Source organism: Aulonocara stuartgranti (genome assembly GCF_965226115.1).
Source record: "Aulonocara stuartgranti genome assembly, chromosome: 2".
NCBI classification, from domain to species: Eukaryota; Metazoa; Chordata; class Actinopteri; order Cichliformes; family Cichlidae; genus Aulonocara; species Aulonocara stuartgranti.
The window spans coordinates 37,421,409-37,447,196 of NC_138940.1; the positions used below are offsets into that span (position 1 = coordinate 37,421,409).

At 39.9% G+C, this 25,788-nt stretch overlaps 1 protein-coding gene across 6 annotated transcripts in view; it reads right to left on the reverse strand.

Moving 5' to 3' along the window:
* The window catches only part of diaph2 (diaphanous-related formin 2), a 375,689-nt gene that overhangs the window by 37,998 nt on the left and 311,903 nt on the right, over positions 1 to 25,788 (reverse strand). For 2 of the 6 annotated variants that reach the window (XM_082548118.1, XM_082548117.1), the window contains 3 exons: positions 23,759 to 23,894; positions 11,441 to 11,533; positions 9,883 to 10,089 (listed from right to left, as the gene is read on the reverse strand). In XM_082548118.1, coding sequence (XP_082404244.1) covers positions 9,899 to 10,089; positions 11,441 to 11,533; positions 23,759 to 23,894 — 420 coding nt within the window. In that variant the 3' untranslated portion in view covers positions 9,883 to 9,898. Of the gene's footprint in view, positions 1 to 9,568; positions 9,635 to 9,881; positions 10,090 to 11,440; positions 11,534 to 23,758; positions 23,895 to 25,788 lie in introns of those variants that run through there. The other 4 variants (XM_082548121.1, XM_082548120.1, XM_082548119.1 and 1 more) reach the window with 4 other exon arrangements.

Sequence of the window (25,788 nt, forward strand, 5' to 3'; positions counted from 1 at the left end):
TAAACATGTGAGAGGTTGATCGTGCAGAGAATCGCTGAGCTTATGTGAGTCCGTGTGTAAAAGTAGCAGGATATATATTTTAGTTCTGCTGAGCCAAATAAGACAGGTCAGGGTGAAGAAGTGACAGCCAAAGAAAAGCTTACCACAAAACGGAGAAGTTATGACAAATCAGACTATGAGGCAAAAAGAAAGTGCAGCTTCATGGTTTCATGGACAAAAGAATTTCTGTGGCTGCAATATGACGAGCTAAATAACCAGGGCTGCACATAAGTGGTCCGCAGGTGTGCATACGCTGTCAAAATAAAAAACACGCACAAGGGTTAGGGTTAAATTTAAAAACTGTACTTTTGAGTTAAAATATATATTTATAATTTTAATAAATGACAAATTAAAAATGCATGAACATTTTTTTGTATCGAAAAAATATCGAACCGTGACACCAAAGTACCGAACCGAACCGAACCGAACCGTGAATTTTGTGTATCGTTGCACCCCTAATATATATATATATGCACTCCACTCCCTTCCAACTCTGCCCTTTAACATGTATTTGCTTAATCCTCATCTACTGGAGGCAGAGGGTCTGTACTGTGGCAAACTGTCTATTTTTAAACTTGACATATTACTCATCTCTTAGGGGAGTAACATTGTAATTTATGGAATTCATGAATACCAAGCTGTTGTGTTTCCTTCTTGTTTATTTCCACCCTCCTTCTCAGCACAGCAACTGCTTTGGATAAATTCAGATAAACTCACAGAGTCAGTTGGGTAGGATCCCTGTCTTTGTAAGCACGCAGATGCCAATCAGCCACTGCTGAAGAAGGAGCTTGGTAGCTCCTTTTAACATTTTGGTCATGTGTAAAAATATGTGACAAGTTCTCTTGTCTTTAGAGGGACGTAATTGCTACACAACCAAAAGATGCATAGCAAAACACTCCTTGCTCATTTTTGTTTTATTGTCTCTTCCATCCCATTAATACTGCTAATAATCGAATCTGTTTTCTCAGTCTGAAATCAGACCACTCTTCTCCATCCCCGTTTAGTTCTCCTTTAATTCTATTACTCGTTATCACAACTATAAAACAGCTAATTCTCTGTTTATAGTTTACAAGATTATTTTTGAAAAACTCAAAATACTACATAAAACTAAGCACTTTCTAGAAATTTAATGATCATGAATACTTTAGCTCCACCGCAAGAATGACCAAATGTCTGCTGGAAGACCTCTGGGCAACTATATTGGCTTTCAGAGCAAATTATTTCAAATTGTACACCTGTGGGTATTTAACCATCAGTGTTCTCGCAGTAGCTCACAACAGCAAATATGTCATTGTGAGAATAAACATCAACTATATTTGCGCTCATTACACTTTAATTGTATCATCAAGATCACAAATCAGAGGGCGTCTTATTAAAATCTGACAACAAACTAAAAAAAAAAAGGAAAACCAAATGGAAGCAACTTTAAATGGAGGTTATGTGAACAGTGTGATTTCAAAAAGTGCATGCATTTAAAACCCTCATGGGTACTTTTTGGTCAACGACAACAGCAATGTGCTGCATGCATGCACTGTGGCTGAGAGTGCTGCCACTAATACAGTGGAAGAAAATCACACAGGCAAGGGAGTAATTTGACCCCACTCAAATCCGTCCATCAGACACTAACCAAATAGAAGTCAAAAGAATGAACGATAGAAGGAAAAAAGATAGAGAAGCAGCTAAACCACTGGGATTAGTGCTAAGTAACTAAATGGGGCATATCACTTTTCCATTACCAGAGACGAATAGCTATTTCAGCTGCTGGAATCTAAATAAAAAAAGGGAACTCTGTCCTTTCACAGTCATCTGTTCATTCATGTGTAAATGCCTTAACGTTCCTATATGAACAAATGGAGGTCTGCCATCATATACTTTAGGCCCATCAATAAATAAAGTTGACACAAATAAACAGATAAATAAATAAATGTGAAGAGCCTGGAAAATGGGCATCAGTCAGCATTAATGATGGAACCATGTCAAGCACAATCATGCTCGACTGGTGGGATTCTCTGAGTGGAGGAAGCATTAGTGCTGATTGCACTGCATTTTTGTTTGTGTTGGTATGCGTTTTCAGCTTTGTGCTGTCATTTAACTCTCTCAGTCTCTTTGCTTTCTTTAACTTTATACTACAAGCATTTTTCCTTCATTGCGCGGTACACCTACTCTATCCATTCCACAGACACTTTTCTATATCTTCTCCACACCTCTTACCACATACAATCACTTTGTGTTCCCACTCTGCTATTTATCCTCTTAATGTTAACTTGTGTTATCTCGTTTAAATAGGAACTGACTGATCAGCTGAGTGCATTTGCTCTTGAGAAAGTATTATGATAAGCACCATTACTTTTCATTTAATGTGTCTTAACCACTGTATAACAATTACCACACCCCAGAAATGGTCTACTGCATACATCCTTTTAAGCAAGCAAAACACCTTGTTAGTGAAAGTATGCACGTCCTACTAATGGTGTGACAGGGTTACTGTAGTTGTCACAGCTCTGAAACACCCCTTACTGTTAACTGAAGGGTCTACGCACAGGTGCTGTTAACAGTTTCAAAAAGAATTTGTCCGACTCATTTGCAACACACGAAAGGCTCTTATTCTTATTCTTACTGTATTATATTTCAGTTGGTTTTGCCATCTTTTTTTTTTACTGCTTTCAGAATGCAAACGTTTAGTTTAGTTTTTTCATTTAATAACAGCTTTTGCTATTTGTGTGTTAAATAACTAACATAAGTGTTGATTACAGAGTTTTATTCCACAGGAAGGAAAACAGAAGTGTAAGTGAACTAATTATCCAATACACTTTATTGTCTAAAAATACAGAACTTCAAACTCGCCATCTTCTAATTGTTAGAACGATGGAGCACCTTTTTGCACTCCAGAAAGGCGAGGTGTGACATAATCAACCTTACTGAAAAACATGTTAAATTTAGCTTGTAACACTATTATGTGAAGAATAAAGCAGGAAAGCAATGTCAAGCTGAGAGCATGTGATTTCTTTAATATCCTTCTTCCCTGCAATACCTTTATTGGTGCGTCCTGTCAAACGGAGCATTAACCATTCTTGGACACATTCTCTCTTTATCTGCATTCATAGGAATTGCTCGTATAACTCACTCTTTACCTCCATGTTACTCAACACCACATCAAGCCTTCACATGCGAAAGTAAAACATTATCTGCACCTCATTCTGTCTGACAGATTGTAGATAGTTGCTGACAGATCAAATGCAAACATCCGTCTGGACATAATGTCTTCCGCTTTAATAATAGCCACATCATATTAAGGACTTTTTAAAAAAATGACAGGCGAGGAGGAAGCATTTGATTCTGGCACCGTGTCTCATTGTCAAGGGAAGCCATAACCATACGAGATCTTATTCCACTGCGCATTATTTGCTCTCTAGCTGATCATCAGTTGGCCCTGCTGCATCCCTAATGAACAATAAATAAGGTTTAATTCATGCGAAACAAGTTTCCCATCCCTCAGCTCTAAGCAGAAGGTTGGATGAGATTCCACTGGAATTATATGAGGGCAATTTTTCAGCTAGTGGGATGGTCCAATTGCCACCCCTATATTTGGCTTTCACAGGCATTCCTTTGGCTTTAAGCTCTGCAACTTTATAGGTCTATTAGGAATACATCAAACAATGAATGGCATCAATCTTATTGTGTGAATGTGCCTTGGGTAAAAATAAGATAAAACTTTCCATTACGGGGCCTCCAAAGCACATTTGCCCTCCAAAATTGATCCAGTATTGACAATTTACACTTAGGGTGACCTTTCATAACTGCCCACATACTTGAAAGCCAATATTATTTGGAAAGTGAGCAAGGAAATCACACATCCCACTGCAAACGCTCTAGGATGTTATTGAATATGATAAATTAGTACAGATTTGCCCTCTGCAGTTGTTTATTGATGATCCACTAGGCAGGAGAGCGAAGCTCTTCAACAACACCCTGTTCTAATTAAGAAAGACAATACTGGACATAAGTGTTAAGAGCTCTCAGGCCTCTTGATCACTGACTTTATTTCAAAAAGAAGAGGGAAAAAACGGAAAGAAAAAGCACGTCCGTAGGGGACGGAAGCAAAGTTGCAAAGGTAAGTCTTTTCAAACAGGGAGCTGTAAAAGGGGATAATGGCATCAAAAGGGCAGTCGGACAGCCCCCTGTTGATACCTTGTAGTCAAGCAGATAGCTTTCGTGTGATTCAAACAGCAAAGGGGTTAGATGGTACTTAAGAACAGAGGCAGGGGCGAGAGACCCCTGGTGTCCAAAGAGAAGGCCATTATTAAGATTTGATTTATCTTCTCAAATGCTCTATGTCACACTTCACTTACTTTACATCCTCTCTTGGCAGAGTCAAGCAACAAATCAGTTATGTGCCAAGGGTACTCAAATGGTACATAAAATCTTCATCTATATTTCCGTGATGGGTTTTCTGTTGAGGGTGAAAAATGATCAGGTGTACAGAGATGCCCTGTGGGTCAAAAGGACGGACAATGGCTTTGTCCAAGTCCTAGGACGAGAATGGCTGTCCACGCCTCAGTTCCTTTCCATCTGCCTTTTCTGTTTGGCTGCTGATAAATATCCTTATCTATGAGAAACAGGTGATAGATTTTAAGCCGTACGTCTCCACAGAACTCTTCTCTCATCTGCTCTATTGATATCTCACATCTACTAAACCATCCACGTTGCAGTATGAGGCACCAACACCTTCTGGGCCTCTTTGCCTCAAATCATGTTAGCTCCACTTCCTTTAGGATTGCCTCTAGGGCTGCCCCAATGAATAACATCTATCAACACCCTAAAGTGGAGGCCAGGAGCTTGTGGAGGCAAAGAGCTTTAGCCCTCAACTCAGAGGCACCCTACAGCAATAGTCCCTATCAGATATGTCACACATGTTTGAAGGTGTGTGTGTGAAACAGCCAAGGAGAACAACTGCCAGAGAGGTTGAGAGACAACACAGAGAGATAAAACGATGAGTACAACATATGTGTGAGCAAATTAATTGCTAAGGGAATTACGATCACTATCACTTCCTGTGATGTAATTTAAGAAACAAATGGCTGACTTTCTCCCAGATCAGGGGAAAGATGAGAAAACAGCTGCCAGCCTGAACATACTGTGATTGTCTGCATACGGGTGATGTGGTTAACAAACAGAGGCGTAATATGCATTAGCCATCATTTATGTCACGAGGTGGTTGGAAATAAATGAAAACTGGAATATCCTTTACCAACCTCATCTTAAAGACATTTTCCTTTGGACTTTTTATTTGCCTTCCTTTTTGCAGATTCATCCACTTTCTGCCATAAAAATTTCATGAGAGAAAATAGATAATTTAATCTTCATTAAACATACAAGGAGCTCACTCTCTGGCCTGGCCAGCTGAATTAACTGCTGGGCTTTGAGGGATTAGACTGTTAGGCTGAAATTCCGTAACTCCGACGAGCTTTATATCATTGCATCTCTGTTTCTTAATGGAAATAAGATGATCATTCTCTGTTCGCTGTCAAGTAAGTCCTTAAGAGACTTACTTGACAGAACAGAGGAGGGAACTTTTGATGGACTGACCTGTGAAGGTGAAGCCGGAGACTCGGGCAGACAAAGGAAAGGAGAGAGGCCGTGGTTTGGGATTGTAATGACATTGAAAAGGTGGTAAATAAATAAGATGGGCTTGGATCTCTTTGAAATCTGATTGATGTGTCTTTTGGGATGCCCCCCAGTATGAAAGACCTACTGAGTCTGTGGCTTTCATCCCTGACCGAAAATCGATGAGCCAGGATGTATGAGAGGCTCCTGCTCTCTACCCACCAATCTCCTGCCAGATTCCCAGGTTAACTGTCTCACAAGAAAGGGAATAAGAGATAAAAAAGGTGTATGGTAACTTATGTCTTTTTAGTAAAACTTAATTTTAAATTACACTACAGCAAAAGGAAAAACAAAAGCTGCAATACACCCCAAAAAGGAAAAGCAACCTTCAGAAATTAACTTCCTGAAATGAGCCTGAACTCCAAAACAGCAACATTGTTTCCCTGGTCTCCATCAATCCATCCACTTTCTGTGTGTTGAATTAGGAATGGCTGGTGTAATTGCATAACACATGAGTATGGCCTCGCGGGTTAGATTTTCCATCTTACACAAAGTGGAGACAAGGAAATAGGAAATGCTTCTGGAATTGGGTGTAATTAAGACTGACGGCGGCAAGAATTGTGCTCAGCCTGACACTTGAGGTAGTCTGCTGAAGTATGGTTTAGCCTAAAGGACGACAAAGAACAGCATGCTGGGTTTAAATGAACTCCTTTCAACGCAAGTGAAGATTCTTGTATGACTAACGGAGTCTCTCTCACACACACTGCTCGCTTAAGGATGACAGGAGGTTAATCAAGCTTTAAAGCATGAGATTACAACAGACATGACAAGCAGGATTGAATAGATTTGCCACAATGTCTGCTATAACTGTTCTGAGAACCTTTTCTAACAGAAAATTCAGGGACTGGATTGTCATCCCTGAGCCAGACAGAAACCGCATTTACACATAAACATAGTACACAAATAATACTGCTTCACTGACCCGAAGAATATGTTGCTATTCTTGACGTACTGCAAAAATATTGTAGTACGTAAAACAAACAAACAAAAACACCACCAGTTCCCCACCTTACATGCTGAAATAGCAACCCAAAGACAAGCAGACACGTTGTTACACAATATGGACACATTGTCCTCTTTCATTGGATGAGACAAGGTATCCTTATTTTGCATAGCAACTGATTACATTTAGAAAGAAATGTTCCCCTCTTATCACCTCAGAGAAGAGACTCCACACGGCAGTTTATCAAACCAGGATGGGGCTTCATATAAATAAACAGGGAGCTGTCAGTAAACAATGCATTCTAGTAGTTTCACAGTGCTGTGCACTTGGTGGGAGGGCAGGGATTTATCGTAATGACGCAAAATCCATCATAAAGAAAAGTGTCATCCTGGTTACTTCCCAAAAATAAGAAAACAATTTATGGGCACAAAATATGAAATTAACAGGAGGTTAATCAAGGCGAACAAAATCGTTTTAAATAAAGATGGGCAGTATCTAGTTTTGTAATTATGTGATCTCACTGGTCACATATTATTTCATATTGTGCAGTGGTGTCAGAAGTTTCACCTTTGGTATTTGCAGGAAGTAGTAGTTAAGATGGATGTCCTCAGTGAAGGTGTATCCCACTATGACAGGCCTGCCCAATCCCGGTCCTCGAGAGCTACCGTCCTGCAGCTTTTAGATGCATCCTTGTTCCCACACACCTGAATCAAATGAATGGCTTGTTATCAGGCCTTTGCCAAACATGATGGCATGCTTAAGAGATCAAACCATTTGATTCAGCTGTGTTGGAGTAGGGATGCATCTAAAAGCTGCAGGACGGTAGCTCTCGAGGACCGGGATTGGGCAGGCCTGCACTATGAAGTTCCTTTCAAATTTGGCAAATCATATAATTGCTGTTAAGAGTTGTGGTGGTGGTTTTAGTGAAAATTCTTTGCTTTTGAAAGTCCAAACACAGTCAGTTTTAGCAACACTTTATTTTTTCATAAGCGTTAGTGACCAAGGATGATATTCATGAAGCTTTCACTGTAAGTCAGACTGAATGCAGACATCTCTGCATTCATCAACGAAAAAAAGGTGACTATTTTACCACTTCAAACCACTGCATCACTCCAGCAAAAACATTTAGTTACAGGGAAAATACTTTCACAAGTGCTTTTATACTGACTTCTATGTTTATAGAGCAATGCTTGTACAGTAGCATTGATGAAGCTACAATGTGCCACTCTCATCCTTCTTCTGACCCTCTGTCATAAACAAGACTCTAATATACTTTAAAGAAATTACTCATATGGGGCATGCTTGTGACAACATCATTATTCAGTACCACAGGCATGGCCAAGTGGCTTTCACAATAAAATGAACAAGGTTAGGTTTCTACGACCCTGCCAGGCTTGTAGAAACTCAACAATTCCAAATCAATTCATGCAACATAGAAACAAATAAAACCTTTGTCAACCAAATGTTCTTGGAAGTATTAGACATAGTGGCGCTAATATGAGAGCTCTAGTATTACCAATCTGTACTTCCACTCTGGACAGCAGGGTTTAAACACATTCACAGCTGTTGTTGTGCACAGAGCCCAGCCTAACTTTACGTAATAGGTTCTTTTCACACCTTAAATATAACCATTAGGTTGTTCCCATATAAGAGTTTAACGATCTTTAAAAACATCAAGTGTTAACTTGGCATATATAAACTTTTTCACCTCTTTAGATGTCCACTTAGAGGTTATATCAAAATAACTGTTGGATATGTGTGATTAAAGAACAAAAAACAAACAAACCAGCATACAAAAAGTGCAACATGACACCTTTAAGATACATCCACAAGCACAGTATCAGGTTCTTGGACATGCAGCAATAACAACAAAAATACAGGGAGCCTGCAGAGCATAAAAAGCAAGAATCCTTTAGAAGGACACTGTGAGCTACTGCGCATCAGCTTGACATTCAGGGAAAAAGTAGGTGTAATACACAAAAACCTTGTGAGTGACCAAAGCACTGAGGTCCACAGACCTCTCCATCAGAATATTGGCTCAACATCACTAGAAGACAGGAAGTGCTATCATGCTGTGACAACAGGCTTTTAGGAAGAGCACAGAAATTAGATGACAACTGTAGCTGCTCCATAAGACAGGAACTGTGCTGAGACAACTTCCTTCGAGTAGTGCGGCCACGTTTAGGGGTTGCATTAATCTTACGAGGTGCATTAAGGATCGAGGTGCTAATGCAAGGCTAAGTCATTTAATTACATATGGATTCTGAAGACAGAGCGTAAGATTCACGCTGTCACCCAGCATTAAAATCATTAATGTCCAGTTCAATTTTCTACTCTACTCCTGCATGGTTTAATGTGATCCTTTTATCACACAATACTAATTCTAGTAAGAAAATATGCTCCAACTTTTACATTCTTATGAATGACAGAATATTTTCTGTATTTGTTTTTAAAAATTACCGATTTTATCTGAGATTAGTTTGTTTGCAAGTCTTGGTTCTAATCTCTACTTCTAATATACATAATACAGGTTTTTGTCAATTCATGTCCAAAAACACTGGGGCTGGTATTGTACTTCTTAGGGATATTTGTACCTATGCTGGTGCAAAAATGGTGTATAAATAACAATAATATAAATAACATTGTATATCGATATTTTATGCACTTGATGTGACACTGCAAATGATATTCTCTTATAGGTCCTGTGATTTTTATTTCATTTTGAAACATGTTTTTGGTGACAGCAACTCTTCTAACTCTGACAGTTTCAATCTTTTCTCGGTTAAATGCTCAGCACAGGACTCTGCATGTTGTAGACCAGCTCAGCATGAGTGTTTAACAGGAAGGATGTGTAAGGTATGCAGCCAGGAAAAGTGCAGCAAAGGTGGTATTTGGGTTAAAATGATAGTTAAATACACACACCTAGAGTTCTGTTACCATAATTAGCACCCGACCACCACGGGGCTGGACTGGTAGGGCTTTGATCACCTGTAACAATGTTTTGGGGGGGGGGGAAGGAAAGAAAGAAAAAAGAAGATAGAGAAGGCAAAAATGAAGAAAAAGGGAAACAGACAAAGATGCATCAGAAGTGACACATTTCAGATATTGGCAGAAGAACTCCCATAGTGTGGCAAAAAGTCCTTTAGGTTTGCTAACACACCTGCCCAAACATTCAGACACCAGCTCACAACAAACCCCCAAACAGAAATATAGCATGAAAATGTTACAGGCAAAGAATGGAGGAGGTTTTGTTTATAGAATGATGAGCAGTATTATAGCTGTTGAGACAAGAAGAAAGTGTGGGTGTGTTTGTTTGTTGTTATATAGTCTGTTATATGTGGAAAACGTAGTTAAAAAATTAAACCTCAGCCATGGCCGTTCTGTCTGGAGAAAGCATGCTGTCCCCGTGCTTTGGCTGTCTCCTACAGTCTCTCTGTGACGGACTGGTGATGATGGGCAATCAGAGAGATGTTGGGTCACATAGGTAGAGTGTTACTCCAGTGAAATGCAAACTGATTTTTATACCTATTTAGTATGAGAAAAAATAAATTCTATTTCCAGATTCCAGTTTTTGTTTTCTTTGATGACTTTAATTTTGACATCTCTTTACACTGCAGGGACAGGTGCTCATATCTACCACTGACAGACACTACTAAAGTAAAGCACTCATCCAACAACTAACCTGCATGATAATCTGAAAGGTAATGCTATGCATGCAAGAAAGAGGAAGTGCAGCTACAGGTCGTGTTAGGCTAAAAACAAACTCCAGCTGTTCTGCTCTCCTGTTTGTTCTGCTTTTAACGTTTTTTTCAAGCACTTCAGCCACTGTTGTGTTTACTGTTCATTTAATGACCTCTGCAGGAGGTTTCAATTGACTGTACAGAAGAAAAATGCACCTTCTGGAGAGTGCTTCTTTGCATGTTGGATTGAGGGGAGACTAGATGCGACAGGAACTCACTGCATCTTTTGTATTACAAGAATGATCCGAAACTTACCCAACAATATTTAATATTCTATTGATAATTCTAATTCAATTACAGTATATCTATCATAAAGCATTACAAAATCATGCACCAAATATTAGTTTATTTGCAAATATGTCTGTAAATGTAAATATTGGGGAAAAACAACCTAAAATGTACTTTTTAGATATAAACAAAACAATTTCTGGTCTGCCTTTAAAATATATCCTTGTTTTACTGTTCTTCAACATCTACAGCACAATCATCCACTCCAGCCAACTGTCTTTTTTTCTCCTTTCTTTTTTCCTAATATGATTGCCAGTGTGAAGACAGCAGCACCTGTGACTCTTCTGCAGAGCTCTGACTTGCATATCAATTGACCCTTGCGCCCCTACTAGGTGGTACTCCTCTGGGCATGGCCTATTCATCATGGCAGAATGGAATACATTAGCACCAGGATTTCTCTAAATCAGCCTCGGCCCTACTGTTAAGTGCTTCATGAATGGGAAAGGGGCAATAAATTTCTAATGACCTACACCAGGACACATGCCTCCCTTTTTTTTCTGTTTATATGTACATATGTTTCTACATGTATCAATGCCGTATCTGTGCAATGAATCCTTGAAACAGTCGCACACGGGTACAGGCGGTGAATGAACGGCACTTTCACAGAAACGTTTAATTTAAATGATAGACAGCAGTGTTGCAAGAAAGCTATTACCAACTTAAAGGGACAAGTATTTTTCTGCAGACAAGTGAAACTGACAGAAACAACAAAAAGTGCACAATGGCACCTAAATACAGTATTTTGTCAGTCGGCAGTCTGTCTTACCGTTGCGTGGTGTCCGTTTTCGCCGATCACGGAAGGCGGCCCCTGACTGCAGAGCCTCCATCAGGGAATCCATCACACCGGTTTCGTCTCCCTCTGGGAGAAAGCACATAAGAAAAGCACAAATGTTATCATAGTAAAGTGCATAATAACTACAGACACACTTGTATGACACACTATATGGCTCTAATTTTAGGCATCGTGTTGTGGGTGCTCTCTGACTACAGGTCACCATATATCACAATAAAAGAGTGCTTTATTCCTGAATAAGCTATAAACAATCCCTGCAAGTGCAAGAGCATTGAGACAGAGGCCTGTCACTGAAGCCTGCCTTTTTTTCAGTAAACAGCTGGGGAGGAGGAAAATACACTTAAGAGTTTAGTTTAGAGTTTAGAGGAGCCTCAGGATGAAAGCATCCAGTGATGGTCATTGACAGATATTCTTTCTGTGGCTAACGCAGGGGAGCTAAGTGCTCTTTACAAAGATTTAGTGTGGAGTCGCTCAATACCCGAGCGCTCTGTCTTGTTTAGTCAATGACACAGGGACTGGCCTTCGAAAAACATTCCCCTCGTCCACCATTCCAGCTGTTGTGTGGATCCACGAAATAAGAGGAGTGGAGGCAGCCAGGATGGCTGACGGGACAGGTAGAAGACACTTAAAATGTCCACAAGGCCAAGACTATGAGTAGTTGTGGACATACTGTGCACATGCAGTATACCACTCAATGGAAACTGGGTTCAGAAAGAGGCTTAGGTTCTATATCTGGGTCATCTATCTTTACGCCCTGATACTAATGAGTCAGAGGGGCACCATTTTTATCTTTCTGGTCCAGAACAGACATTATTTTAAACTAGGATCATTAGGGTGAGTTATTGTGGAGCTGAAGACTCGGTCATCAATTCTTTTGCGCATATGAGTGAACTAGCTCTTTCCCAGTGTTTACCATCAGGGCCCAGGCATCTTATTTCTGCACTGCGCTCAGATGAAGGGAAATGTTCAAAAATAAGTGGAGACAACTGGTACTTTTCCAACTCCTAGGATGATCAATCTTTCGTTATTTGTGTGTACACAACACTCAGGCAAATTGAATTTATGAACAAAACATAGTGACATGGATTGGTACACAAATACTTTGAGGAAGCGAGTGAGACCTGTACATGTTTCTTGTTATTGTCCTTCAGCAATAAACCATCCCACCTGCAATCATTCATGGAAGTAAAAGAAGACAGTACAACTAAGAATAGAAGCATGTCTTATGCTTAAAAAAGCATCTCTTCAGTCGTACTCACTAATTTTACTCTCTATCTCATTCCTTCTCTTTCTTCCTCAAGTTCTTCCCAAGGGCTACTTTGAAATCAAAGTATCTGTTCCAACTGTGTGCTGTGCTTAAAAGCAATCCTGATTAAATCAAGCTTAATTAGACCAGCTTTATCAGAACAAAACCAAAGCTGCGCCAAGTAGTGCTTATCTCAAATTGCAGCACTACACCTCAGATAGCAAGCTCGTCGGTTAAAAAGGGGGAGCATGGGTTTCATCTCCTGTGGACCTGGAGAACAATATGTTGAACAACTTGCAGCCTCTATAACTATATCAAATCCCAAGATCATTAGGTACTCGTTCTTATGTAGGCTAGTAAGGACACACTGTGAGTCTGACACAACGTGTTAAGTGGCAGGTAAACATTTATCTACAACCACTGTGGTACAAGAAACTTTTTGACAGCTCCTTCTTCACTGCCTTCTTCGTGGAGACCTAAACATCACAGGGGGCACCTGACACTTTGATCAATTCGTCCTACTTCTAGCTTAACTGTAGCACAATTCATCATTTGTAATGGCCAGGACTTTGGAGCCCTAGAAGACGGAGGTTCAGGGAGAGGACTGCAGACAGAAAGAACCAAAATGACTAAAATGGGAAGCGTTCTCCCCAGTTACTTCACAGCGTTCAATTAACTATGTCCTAAGCTGTCCAAAGCTTAAACTTGAGCAGGTCTTTGCCTCACCAAGAACTTCTCCCAACTGAGCCTTCAGACTGTCTGAACTTATTAACACATACACATGGTGTATATATTCTACAAATCTGCAAAGACAAAGTAAGCATTTATTCGGGGAGAAAACTGCACATTATTTGACTACACTTATTCCACTAATCCTCAAAGCAAACTTTCTCCATTGCTTACTGTAACATTGGCCACTTAAGCAGATATTTCTGCCTTATTCCTGCAATTCACTCATCTTATTTTGAGCTGTTAAACCTAAGGCAAATATTCATCTGCTTCTCATTAGCAGCTCTGGTACACTGCATGGTGTGGAATTACAGAAAAGCTAACCTTTTATGCCCACAGATCTTTCTCAAGAGGAAAGATCCCCTCTGCTCACAGGAAATTGCTTTCTAAATGGGTTAAGATGGGCTAAGACCCAAGACATTGACAAACCCTTCCAGTGATGAAACACCTATGCGGACAGCCCCGAGGTCCTTAATGATCTTATTAAAGCTTCTGGAAGTGTGGAACATGGTGGCAGCTTTTACACTTTTAGGTATTTTCTTAAAGAGTTAAATCTTTAAGATCACAACCAAAGCTATGAAACTTTACCTCCCAGATAGAGATGATCTACTGTTTCCATTTATTTTCTTTGATCCTGCTTACCTCACTTTACCTGGATATCAGGTAGTAGCTGGCCCCAGAAGCTGAGCCAACTGTAACTGAGTTCTAGGGATTGGCTCTTATATTTACAAGCAGCACTATCACATTTTATAATTAGGAGGGATAGAAAGAGCAATGCGGTGTCAGAAGGATTGGGATAAAAACTAAACTTGTAAGATTATTATTTCACTAAGAAAAAAGTACCTTCAGTAAGAAAAGTATCATTCACCAATCCCAGGGGCACTTTAACTTTGATAATAGTAAAGGGAGGTAGGGGAGGGATAGGAAAAGGATGAGCAGAGATACTGCAAGCGTATCCTTGATTATGTACTATTATGTAAGCATAAGATAACAAATGAAAGAATTAAGAAGGATCAGGAAGAACACACAGTCAAAGTCCACCCACAGAAGGCAGCACTGGGAACCAAAGTAAAGAGGTGGGGTGGGATTATTGACATGGACTAGTGGAGCAAGGCAAGACACGAGGGTGTGAAAGCCTTCTTCAAAACTTTGTGGCTAGGTTTTTTTCTTACTTTTAATCACTTCTAAAACATATACTGCAGCCTGGACTCACATTTCATGTGATACAAATTCCTGTTTCACATTTGTTTAGTAGCTAAATAAATATGTTTATTGCAGATTAGTATAGCCACAAGCAAGTATATGTTCTACTAACAAAAGCAGCATGAGGAATGTAAAGGTAGGAAGAGGGAGAAAGACTCAGACGTGGATGCTCATGATGAATTAACTGAGATATGGTTCTTGCAAGTTTTGCAGAAATCCAATGTATCACCGACGCCTCCTTCAGAACACTTGTCAGTCAATGACCAATTAGAACTAAAAAGCTTACATAATGTACACGAACTAAACAAAAAAACATCTATTTTTAACTTAGGCCAATTAGAATCAGTCATCTACAACACTCAAAATATGCACTGCAATGTAAAAGAACAGCTGTCACCTTGAAAATGTGACGAAGCATAATTATTCGAAACAGAAAAGAGAAAGAGAAACATGTACCATGCACCAAAGGCATGGCACTGCTATAATTACACAGGAGTGTCAACAATGCCAGAAAGCAAATTCAATTTGCTTTCTGTCACCCCCTGCATGTTTTTTTTTCTGGGGAGAAAAACCACAGTGGATCAATTGAGAAATCAATTTCTGATGGCTCACATGCTGCCTTCATGATTCATTGAGGGGAAAGAGACAAATAATTCTTAGAATCCTAAAAAGCTTCTGGCTTCAAGTATGGATTTCTGATATAATGGCAAATTATGATATCCCGTATGCACCAGTACGACAGGTTGGTCAGCAAAAACAAAAAAAGCTATTTATGTATTTCAATCAATCGTATTTTTTTTCCACTATCCTCTAAATTTCTATTCACTTAAAATACTTTGCTCTAATCAAAGTCTCTCAACATAAGGCATAGGAGAGCTGTCTATTATCCACTACTATCCTTCCACTAGCAAATTCCTGAGGCTCATTTGCACTGTAATGAGATCTAATGAGAGCTTACCGGCCTTGTGCTTGATGAATTGAACCCACTGTGAGAGAAGAACACAGTGAGAGTTTAACCTCACTGCAGTCACCCTTCATGACTTTAGTAGACAAGATTAGAAGGGAAAGGAAGAATAAAGAGGAGAGGAACAACTCATTCTTAGTTGTTTTCTGCTTGCTGGGATTGTTTTTGAACACATTTGAGCCCATCTGTTCCCCCACAGAAAGTCACCTGTGCAATTAACCTGGACCATTAGCCGTGAAACAAAAGCCTCGGTGGAGGGGGGTGGGTTTCTGCTTTATGGCCAGGTGGAGAGGCAACAACCACACTTTCTTTTAATCTCATCTCATCTCTCCAGTCTCACTTGCATGCACCTGGTTTTGTGTTATTTTCACACCTGAATTCAGGCTCGGCCGGCTAGATATACACAACCACCTGCATTACTCGACACCCCCTTCCTCTCACTGCCCTGCTGCCTGCTCTCTAACTAGCTAGCTTTGAGCACAGCAACCCCTTCTACTCACCCACCTGCCCTCCTGCCACAGCAGAGGGCAGACAAAGAGCATTACTGCCGCAGAGAACACAAACGCCCAAAGGAGAGGAATCGTGCACCTGTTAGATGTCTTTCTTTTTGTTTTGACCCTTTTTTGTTACCATATCCCTGCAGTATCGCTGCCGTGACGAAAGCTTTGGCACAATAATCTGAGAAACTTTTCAGAATGGCCGTAGTCTTTAATAAGTGTGTGCAAGCTTCCTAGTTCCACTTGAATGAAGAATGAAAAAAGAAAGGAGGACGAATGGGAATTGAAGGGTAAACCGGCTAATACAAAAGAAAATTTGCCTGCTGATTGGTCTGGACTGTTTTACTGTAACAACTAAATGAGCAAAGCCACTCATGTCCTCTCTAACTCAATTAGGGATGCTCCCACAACTCTCCATTCCAGAAGGAATGCCAGTCTTGCTACTACTTAACTTGTGCTGTGAGGTCCTGTTTGGCGCCAGGGTCAGGGGAAAGTAAGTAAGGAAGACACTCAGATCCAGAAAAACGTCTCGCAGTTACTAAAGGTGGGTGGAAGGTGAACGGTGCATTGTGCTGACATGCATAAAGTACAGAGAAATGGTAGGCTGGCCTGGTCACTGCAGGCTTGATCTCACACACTGAAAGGATGACTGCCCTGACTACGAGAGACTGGAGGAAACGTGCAAAGAAGTTGGATGTCGACAAGGGAGAGATGAAAGTGGATTAGCCGCCGTGGCGATTTGCATTCTGTGGTGGAACAAAAGCCCTAGCGATGCCCCGAATAGCTGGATGCATGAATAAGTAAACAAACAAAAACAAAAATAAACCCTCCATCTGGATGGATGCTGCTAGGCCCCGAGTGAGAAACAGTAGGGAGGGGACACTGGGAAATGGGAAGGGGGGAAGAGAAATGCTTTCAACATAGTCATCACCACACTCTGTTTCCTCTGCTATCATTTGCTTCTACTGCCTGCAGGCCACCCAAGTTAGCATACTGCTATCACCATCTATCCATTGCTTTTGGCTAGTTTGGCCAGTAACACCAACACACAAACAACAGCTCCAACCCAGCACTGACAGATGTTAAGATGACACAGTTTAGATGAGCCACATGGGGTCATCGTGTCAGGGTGCCAGCAGGGCCATGCCTGTCCTCACATCAGAGAAGACCACTATTGCCCTTTTTCCATTAATGAGGTTCTGCTTAATTTAACAACATTATGGTAGTGACTGACCCACATGAATCTTTTGAAGTGACCTCGCAGCAGGCCATATACAATAAGGTCTATACATACTTTAATGGTGTCTTCTATAAACCAAACTTTCCCTGTTAAGTGATCCCACTCTGTGGTCTTGGTGGGGACAAGTTTATCTTCAGTACTGTTTCTGTTTCACCTCATGCAACACTTTTCTTGTGTCATTGTCTACTCATCAGCTATCACAGCAAAAAGCTGCTGTTTAGCTATTGTGAAAAGCCGCAGTGCGTATAACTCTTAGGTCATTGTCTTTACAAACATTCAGCTGGCATAGTGCTTGTGAAAAAGTCCATGCAAAGATTTCGGCTTAACATTTTAGTGTCTCAAGGCTGGGTCCTTGAGAGGGAATGGTGTTTTATTGTGCAATGCTATCTGCAGCAATGATGGAGGAGGTGTAATGCGGTTTGGTTTAAACCTCAAATCTGTAAAACATAAACAAGTGAACAATGCCGACTTTGACTGTGCTTTTCGGAAACATGGACAAGAAATCTAAAATATTGGTGCTACATCAACATGACAGGTTCTGATGGCAGTTTCTAACGTAAAGTACAATCAATGGAATCTTGCCTGAATGGTAAAAAAGTACATATGTGTTTATAAAAACCTCGCCGCGAAAAACCAGGGTCAGTTAAAAGATCAGGTAAGATTAATGCATTGCCAAATAGCCAGTGGAAGAATACTCAGCTGCTCTAAAGATTGTGGATTTCATCCATCCTGCACAGAGTAGTGTTTATTTTTGGTGAGTGGCATATTTGGATAGTGGATGCAGTTTTGGAATCCAGATCAAGATAACATCTGAACCAAACCCCACATGGGCTGTTCACATCAGTGAAAGGCGGTGCTGCCTGGGGAAGCTAAATGGATTTGACGGTCTTTGTAGCGAGGGTAATTAGGTTTGATTGACTGTAAAGTGACTGGTGAGGTCCAGATCTGGGAGGGGAAATGATCAGACACTTGAACCACCCACAAATTAATGAGATTCAACTGTGCCGGAGCTGATTTCACCAAGCAGAAGAAGAATATTTCTGAAAGCAATGGGAGAGAGAATACTGCAAGAAGGAATGTTCCATCCGTGCAGAAGGAAACAAAGTCAGAAATGACAGTGATTAGAGATGAGCTTCCTAAAATTACATAAATAACACACTTTTTGTTTTTGTTTGCATTTCTCCTAATACTAAAGAATATCAGAAAATACACCAGTTCACCTTGAAAAAGTGATGCAAAATGCAGACAGATAAAAACTATTCCCATGCTGCCTTTAATTGCTAATGAGTGGGGTATTTATCATGAAATACTAAAAGCTTCCCCATAAAGCATGAGGGTCACTTTAATATGCTGACGTTTAATTTTAGAGATGTACTGGAAATATCAAAATCGGGGAATTTAGTGGATGACTATTTTATTGTATTACTTTCATTTGCAAAATGGCATTTTTCAACAAAGTGTATTTAATCCTTGCATGCCTTTTTTCCCTACATGTTTCAGTTTATTCTATTTGGGCCAAGAGCACTGAAACGCAGTCCTCTATAATCTCTGTGCCATCATCTCCTTGAGGCAGACCCCGATTCTTACTGGAGATACAGCACAATCTAACATGCTGTAATTTATTAGAATAGGTCTATGACAGCAGATAATCCTGGTGCCCTTGTTCTTGTCTTTCAGGGTAATAGCAGAATTCACCGGTCCATATGCAGAAGTTTCAGATGATGGCTTGCACTTTTTGCACTCTAAATTGAGACAGCTTACATGCAAGGACAAAGAAAAAACAATTTGTTCAAAGTTTGGCATTACACTGCACTTACATCCACATGCAAATGTAGAAAGAGATTTCATTTTCATAAGTCATCACAAATCACAAATCTATAACTAGACAAGGAAGGCATGGCTGGTCTTTCGAAGATATTATTGTTTGTGGAAAAACAGGTTTTATATATCACTGTTGAATTCTTAAAGGTCTATCCTTGTTCGTCATATTATATATCAAACAAGAAGGTCAGTTTCAGTGCTCTAAAACTAGCTTCATTTTCTAAGCAAAGGTGAGGAAAAGAGAGAATATGTCTCAGAAGTATATATTTTTTCCCCTGGGTTTTGACCTCCGTGTCTCTATAAGCTATCTCCCCTGGTAATATTGTTTGCCATGTCTGCTGTGCTGTGGAGCCACATGCATACCTAGACAGCCAACCTGTCCAACCCACTGCCGCTTGTCAATCCCTGACTATGATCACCTGGCTGGCATGGCTGCATAGCAAATATGCACTGGCCTACCGGCAGCTGTCAGTGTCACACGAAACCATCAATCTGCATCTCTACTGCTGTCATTCCTGACAGGGCTCTGCCGGCCACAACCAGCCAGCCAGCTGCAGAGAAATATGTAATTTTAATTTAGCATGCCACAATAATTGACACTTGCTTTTCAGAAAAATAAATTCTTTGCTAAAAAAAAAGAAGAAATAACTTAAAAAGCACTATTATGACAACATGTTCATAAGAGGGTAAATTTGATTCACATTCCAATACATTCTAATGTATGCGTAAAGTTACATGTATGTCATCTTGATTGCATGTTTAAATGTTACACTGTGTCTAACCTAACTAAGCTAATTTATCTTATATACATTGCATATACTCCTTATATACAAGATAATGAGGTTGGATAAATAGAAACTGTAGAATAAAGAACACGTAATAATTACATAATTACAATTACATTAAAATGAACAACAAACGATATTTTACACAGCAGGGCTTGAATTATTGGAAATGTTGCTTAATGTCTGTTGGTTTGAACCTTGGCTCTGGGACTTTTAAAGACACTGAGAGAAAATGTCACATAGTCAACCTCAACCAGATGTTTTGTGAAAAAATATGAAGGTGAATACACTATGTGTCATCCCAAACACAAACATTTTGCCTAAACATATTTATCTGCTGTAAAAATCCCAGTGAGCGACCAAATGTATGGATCCACATTCTGTCAGTGTGTCTGCCAGCTGTTGCAATGGACTGACGCTGGGTGGGCTCTAATTCTGTCTCTAAAACAATGATCCCTTTGCAAGTAAAACTTAATCATAAAAACAGCATCTGTGCAGCCACTGCGTTTAGTAATACCCTGTAGTACAATTATAAGAACTGAGTTTACTGAAATATAGTTTTCCATTCAAATATTTTTCTTTTGAGATCCGCAATTAGTAAAGTAATAAAGTTGGATAACATTTCATTGTGTTTCCAACTGAGTTAGCAGGCAGTTGGTACACTCATAAAAGGTAATGTGAACTTCGAAAGTTATAACCAGTATGCTTTAAAGCTTTATATTCTTCAGGTTGACAGTGTATTTTTAGATGTTCACGTCGCGAAGGGAACGTTTACACAGAACCTAGATTAGGTTTGGTTTTGTATCTTTTTCTGAGAAAAATAGACAAAAAAAGAAAACAAATTTCTCATGGACTAAATAAAATGTTTGACTTATTACTTTTTTCTGGTTGCGTGTTTATTTCCTTTTATGTGCCTTATGCCAAGCTGAATTGGGCTCAAAGAAGCATGTGTGCTTCCCGGCTCTGTTCAAAGCTTAGTGAATTTGACTGGGGTATACAGTTGACATGTGGGTTCAGACACTTGCCCCAGACGGGGGCACTGACCTCAGAGATGCCAGCCGAGCAAGCAGCCAAAGGGGTCTGCTACTCTTCACAAATGCCTTAGAGAAGTAAAGTCCAGATGCTCTACCATGCTTGGGCACTTGACACACTCAGCATGCTGTTTGTGACATTGTTTCATATGCTGCAATAAAAAATATCCTGCTGCGCTGAGCCATCTTCTCGTGTTTTAGACAGAACCATTAGTTTGGATTTATTCTACAGTGTTCAACAGTTATTTCCAGTGAAGTAAAGTGATTTAGTAAATGTTGAACATCTGGTCAGTTGAAGAGAATATGGAAATCCACTTAGAGCAAATTAAAACAAATGGGGTGACTGGGTAATGATTTCATAAGCAATTTCCTACGTTAGGATTTCTAATACTTCACAAAGAAAACGTGTTCAGCGCTTGTCTCATCTATCAATCACGCTTGTTGACGAAGTGTGTGTGTCACTGAACGTAGAGAGAGCATAATTGCAAGTTTTATCAACTAGGAAATGGGATTTTTCGGGGGGGAAAATGATTGTCCTACTGCATTTGTCCGTCAACCCTCCCCCACCCTGGTGCCATCCTGGCACAAGCTAAATGAATTAAACTCCCATTAAATATGTATTTCGTTCTTAATCATTTGCAAGCGAAGAGGATTAGGTTGCAATTTGTGAAATGACATCAAATCTATCCCTTCTCAAAAATAGCCTCTTGAAATGGCATTAAACTGAATACTATGATCCATCAAAGACTCTCTTAAGCAATAAAATGAGAAAATCTGTAAATCCATAAAACAGATAAGACAATGACCTGAGCATAATTCTCATAATACAACAGCCATATGTTTACTCTAGCTGCTTATGTTAATGGATTTGCAATCTAAATTTATTTATATTTGATCTCATTGTCTCTCTCTCTCTCCCTTCCATCTATATATTTAGCCTGCAAACAAATTTAGTATACAATAAAGACACGACTATTATAATTCTAGCCTTTCAACCTTCGAAAACACTAAATTATTTTCAGACATAATTAATTAAAGGTGTATTAAAGGTATTAAACGATCCATCTCTGGAAACATTGCTGACGCTCAGGCTGAAATAGTGATGTGAAAATAACTAATTCGGTAGCACATGTAGAATTGTAGAACAGGATTGGAGAAGAAAGCCAAGAATCTTAAGCCAAAGCTGTTAACTGGAGAGAAATGGAGGGAAAAAGTAAGACGTGAAAGCACCAAATATCCTGCAATGTGTGTTCAAACCACACAGCTTAAAGGGAAGCTAAGAGAAAACAGAAGCACAAACCACCAAGCTGCTGTAACCTCCAACCTGCTTCTGGCTGAAGTTCAGATTCTCATTCACAGAGAACATTTAAAAATCTCTGCATTTGATCGATCTTCCTCTGATTACATTCCACATAGGCAGAAGTTAGTACTCAAAAATATGAACATTTAAAGCCCGTGTAGGTAAGAACCTTCTCATAAGAAAAAAATACAGCTCGGGCTTGATACAACTTGAATTTTAAAGTGCATATTTCATAATTTCAAAGGTCATTGTTATCGCAAGAGTCCAACGAGCTAGGTGCTGGTGCTGCTGGTGCACAATCCCCACTATCTCCAAGGCCGCAGGCAACGTTGCCCATGTCATCCTTATGTTTTATTCATACGAGTCATATTATGGCATTCAGAAACTGAGATCAAAATCTGCTCTGGCAGAAATATTTAATATCATACCTACTTCTCTATCCTTCTCCATCTGGTTAGCCAGAATGAGAGAGAGGGGTAGACAGGCTCCCTCAGCTCAGACATGTTGGATTATTAAAAGTGAGGCTTTCAGAGAGGTCACTGCTTAGGAAAAAGAAAATGCAGCATGCATCAATTATCTTGGAGAGTTTGTGGCATACTGAGAACTGTCTTGTCACATTTCCCAATATGGCTGAGCTACAGAGAGGTCTCTGCCTGGTGCTGACATTTAGAAGTTGGTAAATTGTGAAAATCCCAGTCAATTTGTGCAAGAAAAGAAGAAAAAAATGAAGAAGAAAAGAACACACTGACTGCTCACAAAGCCCCTCCAGGCTTGAAATATCTTCTCAGTGTCATTGGCATAACTACACACAGGCACCCAGCTCTGTCACTATTATTTTTCATGTGTGAACAACTGTGACTTTCATTGATCAATACACGGCTTACTGGCATTGCTTGAGGACACAGTCTAATTCTAGCTATTTGCAACATTAAATGTAACATGCCGCCTGAAAACAGCTTCGACAAGACCAATGGATAAATGGGCCAATGGACTAATAAAATGACCACAATCATATTGGACGTGCCTTCTGGAGAACAAGCTTTTGCCTTTTCTATATGTCGTGCACAGCTTTCAATCTTTACATGCCCACAAATATTTCCTTGCAAGTTCTTTCGTATCCCGATGGAAGCTGGTAACAAAACTGAACGATATACACTATGTAAAATATGTATAACATTATACATGTGTGTCCTTTATGAAAAAATATGTTTTTCTACATACATGGACGAAACTTGACGTAACGTGTAAACATAACCTCTGTTTTGTTTGGAAACGTTGTGCTAGGTATCAAAGTAAATATAGAATTCCTTCATAGCTAAGAAAGATAAGTTCTGCTCCTCCTACACACTATCCTCTTCCTTCAGTTCAAATCTATGTGAAGCAGATTTCCACGAAATCCCCTTCCATCCTCCTGTTCTCGTGCTCCGAGTTCTCCTATCTCCGGCTCGGTGGCGGCATGGGGAGAAGTGGCATACCTTTGTTCATGTCAATCAGCTGCTTCTTCTTCTGCTGGCGCTCCTGCTTCTCACGCTCTGCCTTCTCCTTCGCCAGCTTGGCTCTCTTGATCTTCTCCTCCATCTCCCTTTTCTTGTGGTTCTCCTTCACTGCTTCCTGATGAGACACACGCACAGAGACACAAACACAGATAAAATCAGAATTTGGCTCCTGCCACAGCCACTTTTTTAAGCATATTCACTACTGTATAGTGTTCAGAAGCAGCAGCATGTCATTAGGAAATTCTACTCAGAGGAAAGTTTGATAGTTACAGATAAACTGCTGGGAAAACAAAACAAAACAGCATATCATGCTTTATGTGTGGGGCCACAAACATTCAACTGCAAGACTTACAAAGTTTTCTTATCACAAGCTCATTTGTTATGAAAAAGACATCAAAATGGTTGTATGGACATGCCGCAACATTAAAAAGTGTAGCAGAAATGTGATGGTCTCTGAGGAGGGAAAAAGATATAATCTTTGGCCTACTTCATGGCCAGCTGAAATGTCAGGAGTCAGAGAAAGAGAGATAATCAACAGTACGTATTCAGCCTTTACAAATGTGTCAGTTTGTTCTTGTGCCAACAGAGAATAAGATGCAACCAAGTGACCTTTGAAGAAAAAGTTGTCTCATTTCAGGTCTGTGGTGCAGCCCTGCACAGGACCCATTGTAGGTGGGTATGCACGTGGGAACGGTTATGCTGTATCTATACATATACATGCATATGTGCCTATGGTGAAAGCCATTTTTGCCCTCCTGCTTATTGTGGTGTTCCCCTCATGCATGTGTGTGTGCATCCGTAAGTGAAGGCATGGCCCTGTCTGTGCACTGATATAATAAGTGGCGACAGTAGGCCCCCCATCTAATGCCCCTGTGGTCCTGATGTGTGTTTCGTGTTGGCAGCTAAGACAGGGGGATTATGGGGATTGTGGGAAAGGAACAAGGAAAAAGCAGCTCATCATGCCAGTCAATAGCAGAGCCTTTCTCCATGTCCAAGGACACAAGCCCTCATTGTCACTGTCTCCTTGTTAGATGACAAGGGCAATGAGACAGAGCAAGAGAGAGATAGAGGGGTAAAGGGGTGTTGTAATAATGAAGTCGTAATAGAATAAAAGAAAGTAATTTAAAAAAATAGGGGAGAGTGTTAGTATTAACTGCATTTTGAAAATGGACCAAGTTAAATTATCTTTCTGTGGCTGAAAAAGATTTGTAAACACTCACATTTCAACCAATATTTTATCATCATCGCATTCAAGCTGTGCAAATGAAACAGATACACAAACTAGTCCGAACACTATGTTGCTATTTGGAGTTAGTAAAGCAGTGCATGGGTATTGTGGAGCAGGGAAATTATTTTACTGCTATTGTTAAATAATAAATATAATCTGCAGCATGGATATTGCATTCAGAGGTTGAACAGTGTGTGTCTTTCAGAAAGACTAAGTGGCAGGCTGACAGGAAGTTGCAGAGAGTTTGCAGAAGTGAAAGCAGGAAGTTATTTTGAGCAGCAGGCTAAGACGATCATTGCTTTGACAATGTAACAGATAGCTTTAAGATGGCCTTAAGATGTTTATGATGATGTTAATTTTGTATTTCAGATGCAGTTATAACTATTGTGTACACAATGCATATCTGTGCTTATTTGAGTTGATGTTCAGGTTCTTTAAAGGTCTTAAGCTTCACTGACGTGACTGTTCAGGTGATACATGCTGAGGGAAAACTAGAACATAGAAGGAATTGCAATACATGCTTACAAAACACTTATATCAGGTCATTTCATATTAAGGTTTTAGTAGAGGTTCTTGGTTAAAACATTTATTTAGTAGAAGACATACACATAGTCTCAGTGAGCCTCTGGTCTAGTGAAAGGTCAGAAGTGCAACAGGTGAAGAGGTGACACAGAGAGCATGTGAGGTCGTGACACACACACATGAGTTAGATTTATTTAGAGGAGAGAGAGATTAGTCATGTCTGGATTGTAACGGTGAAAGTGTCTCGGTAAAAGAGGAA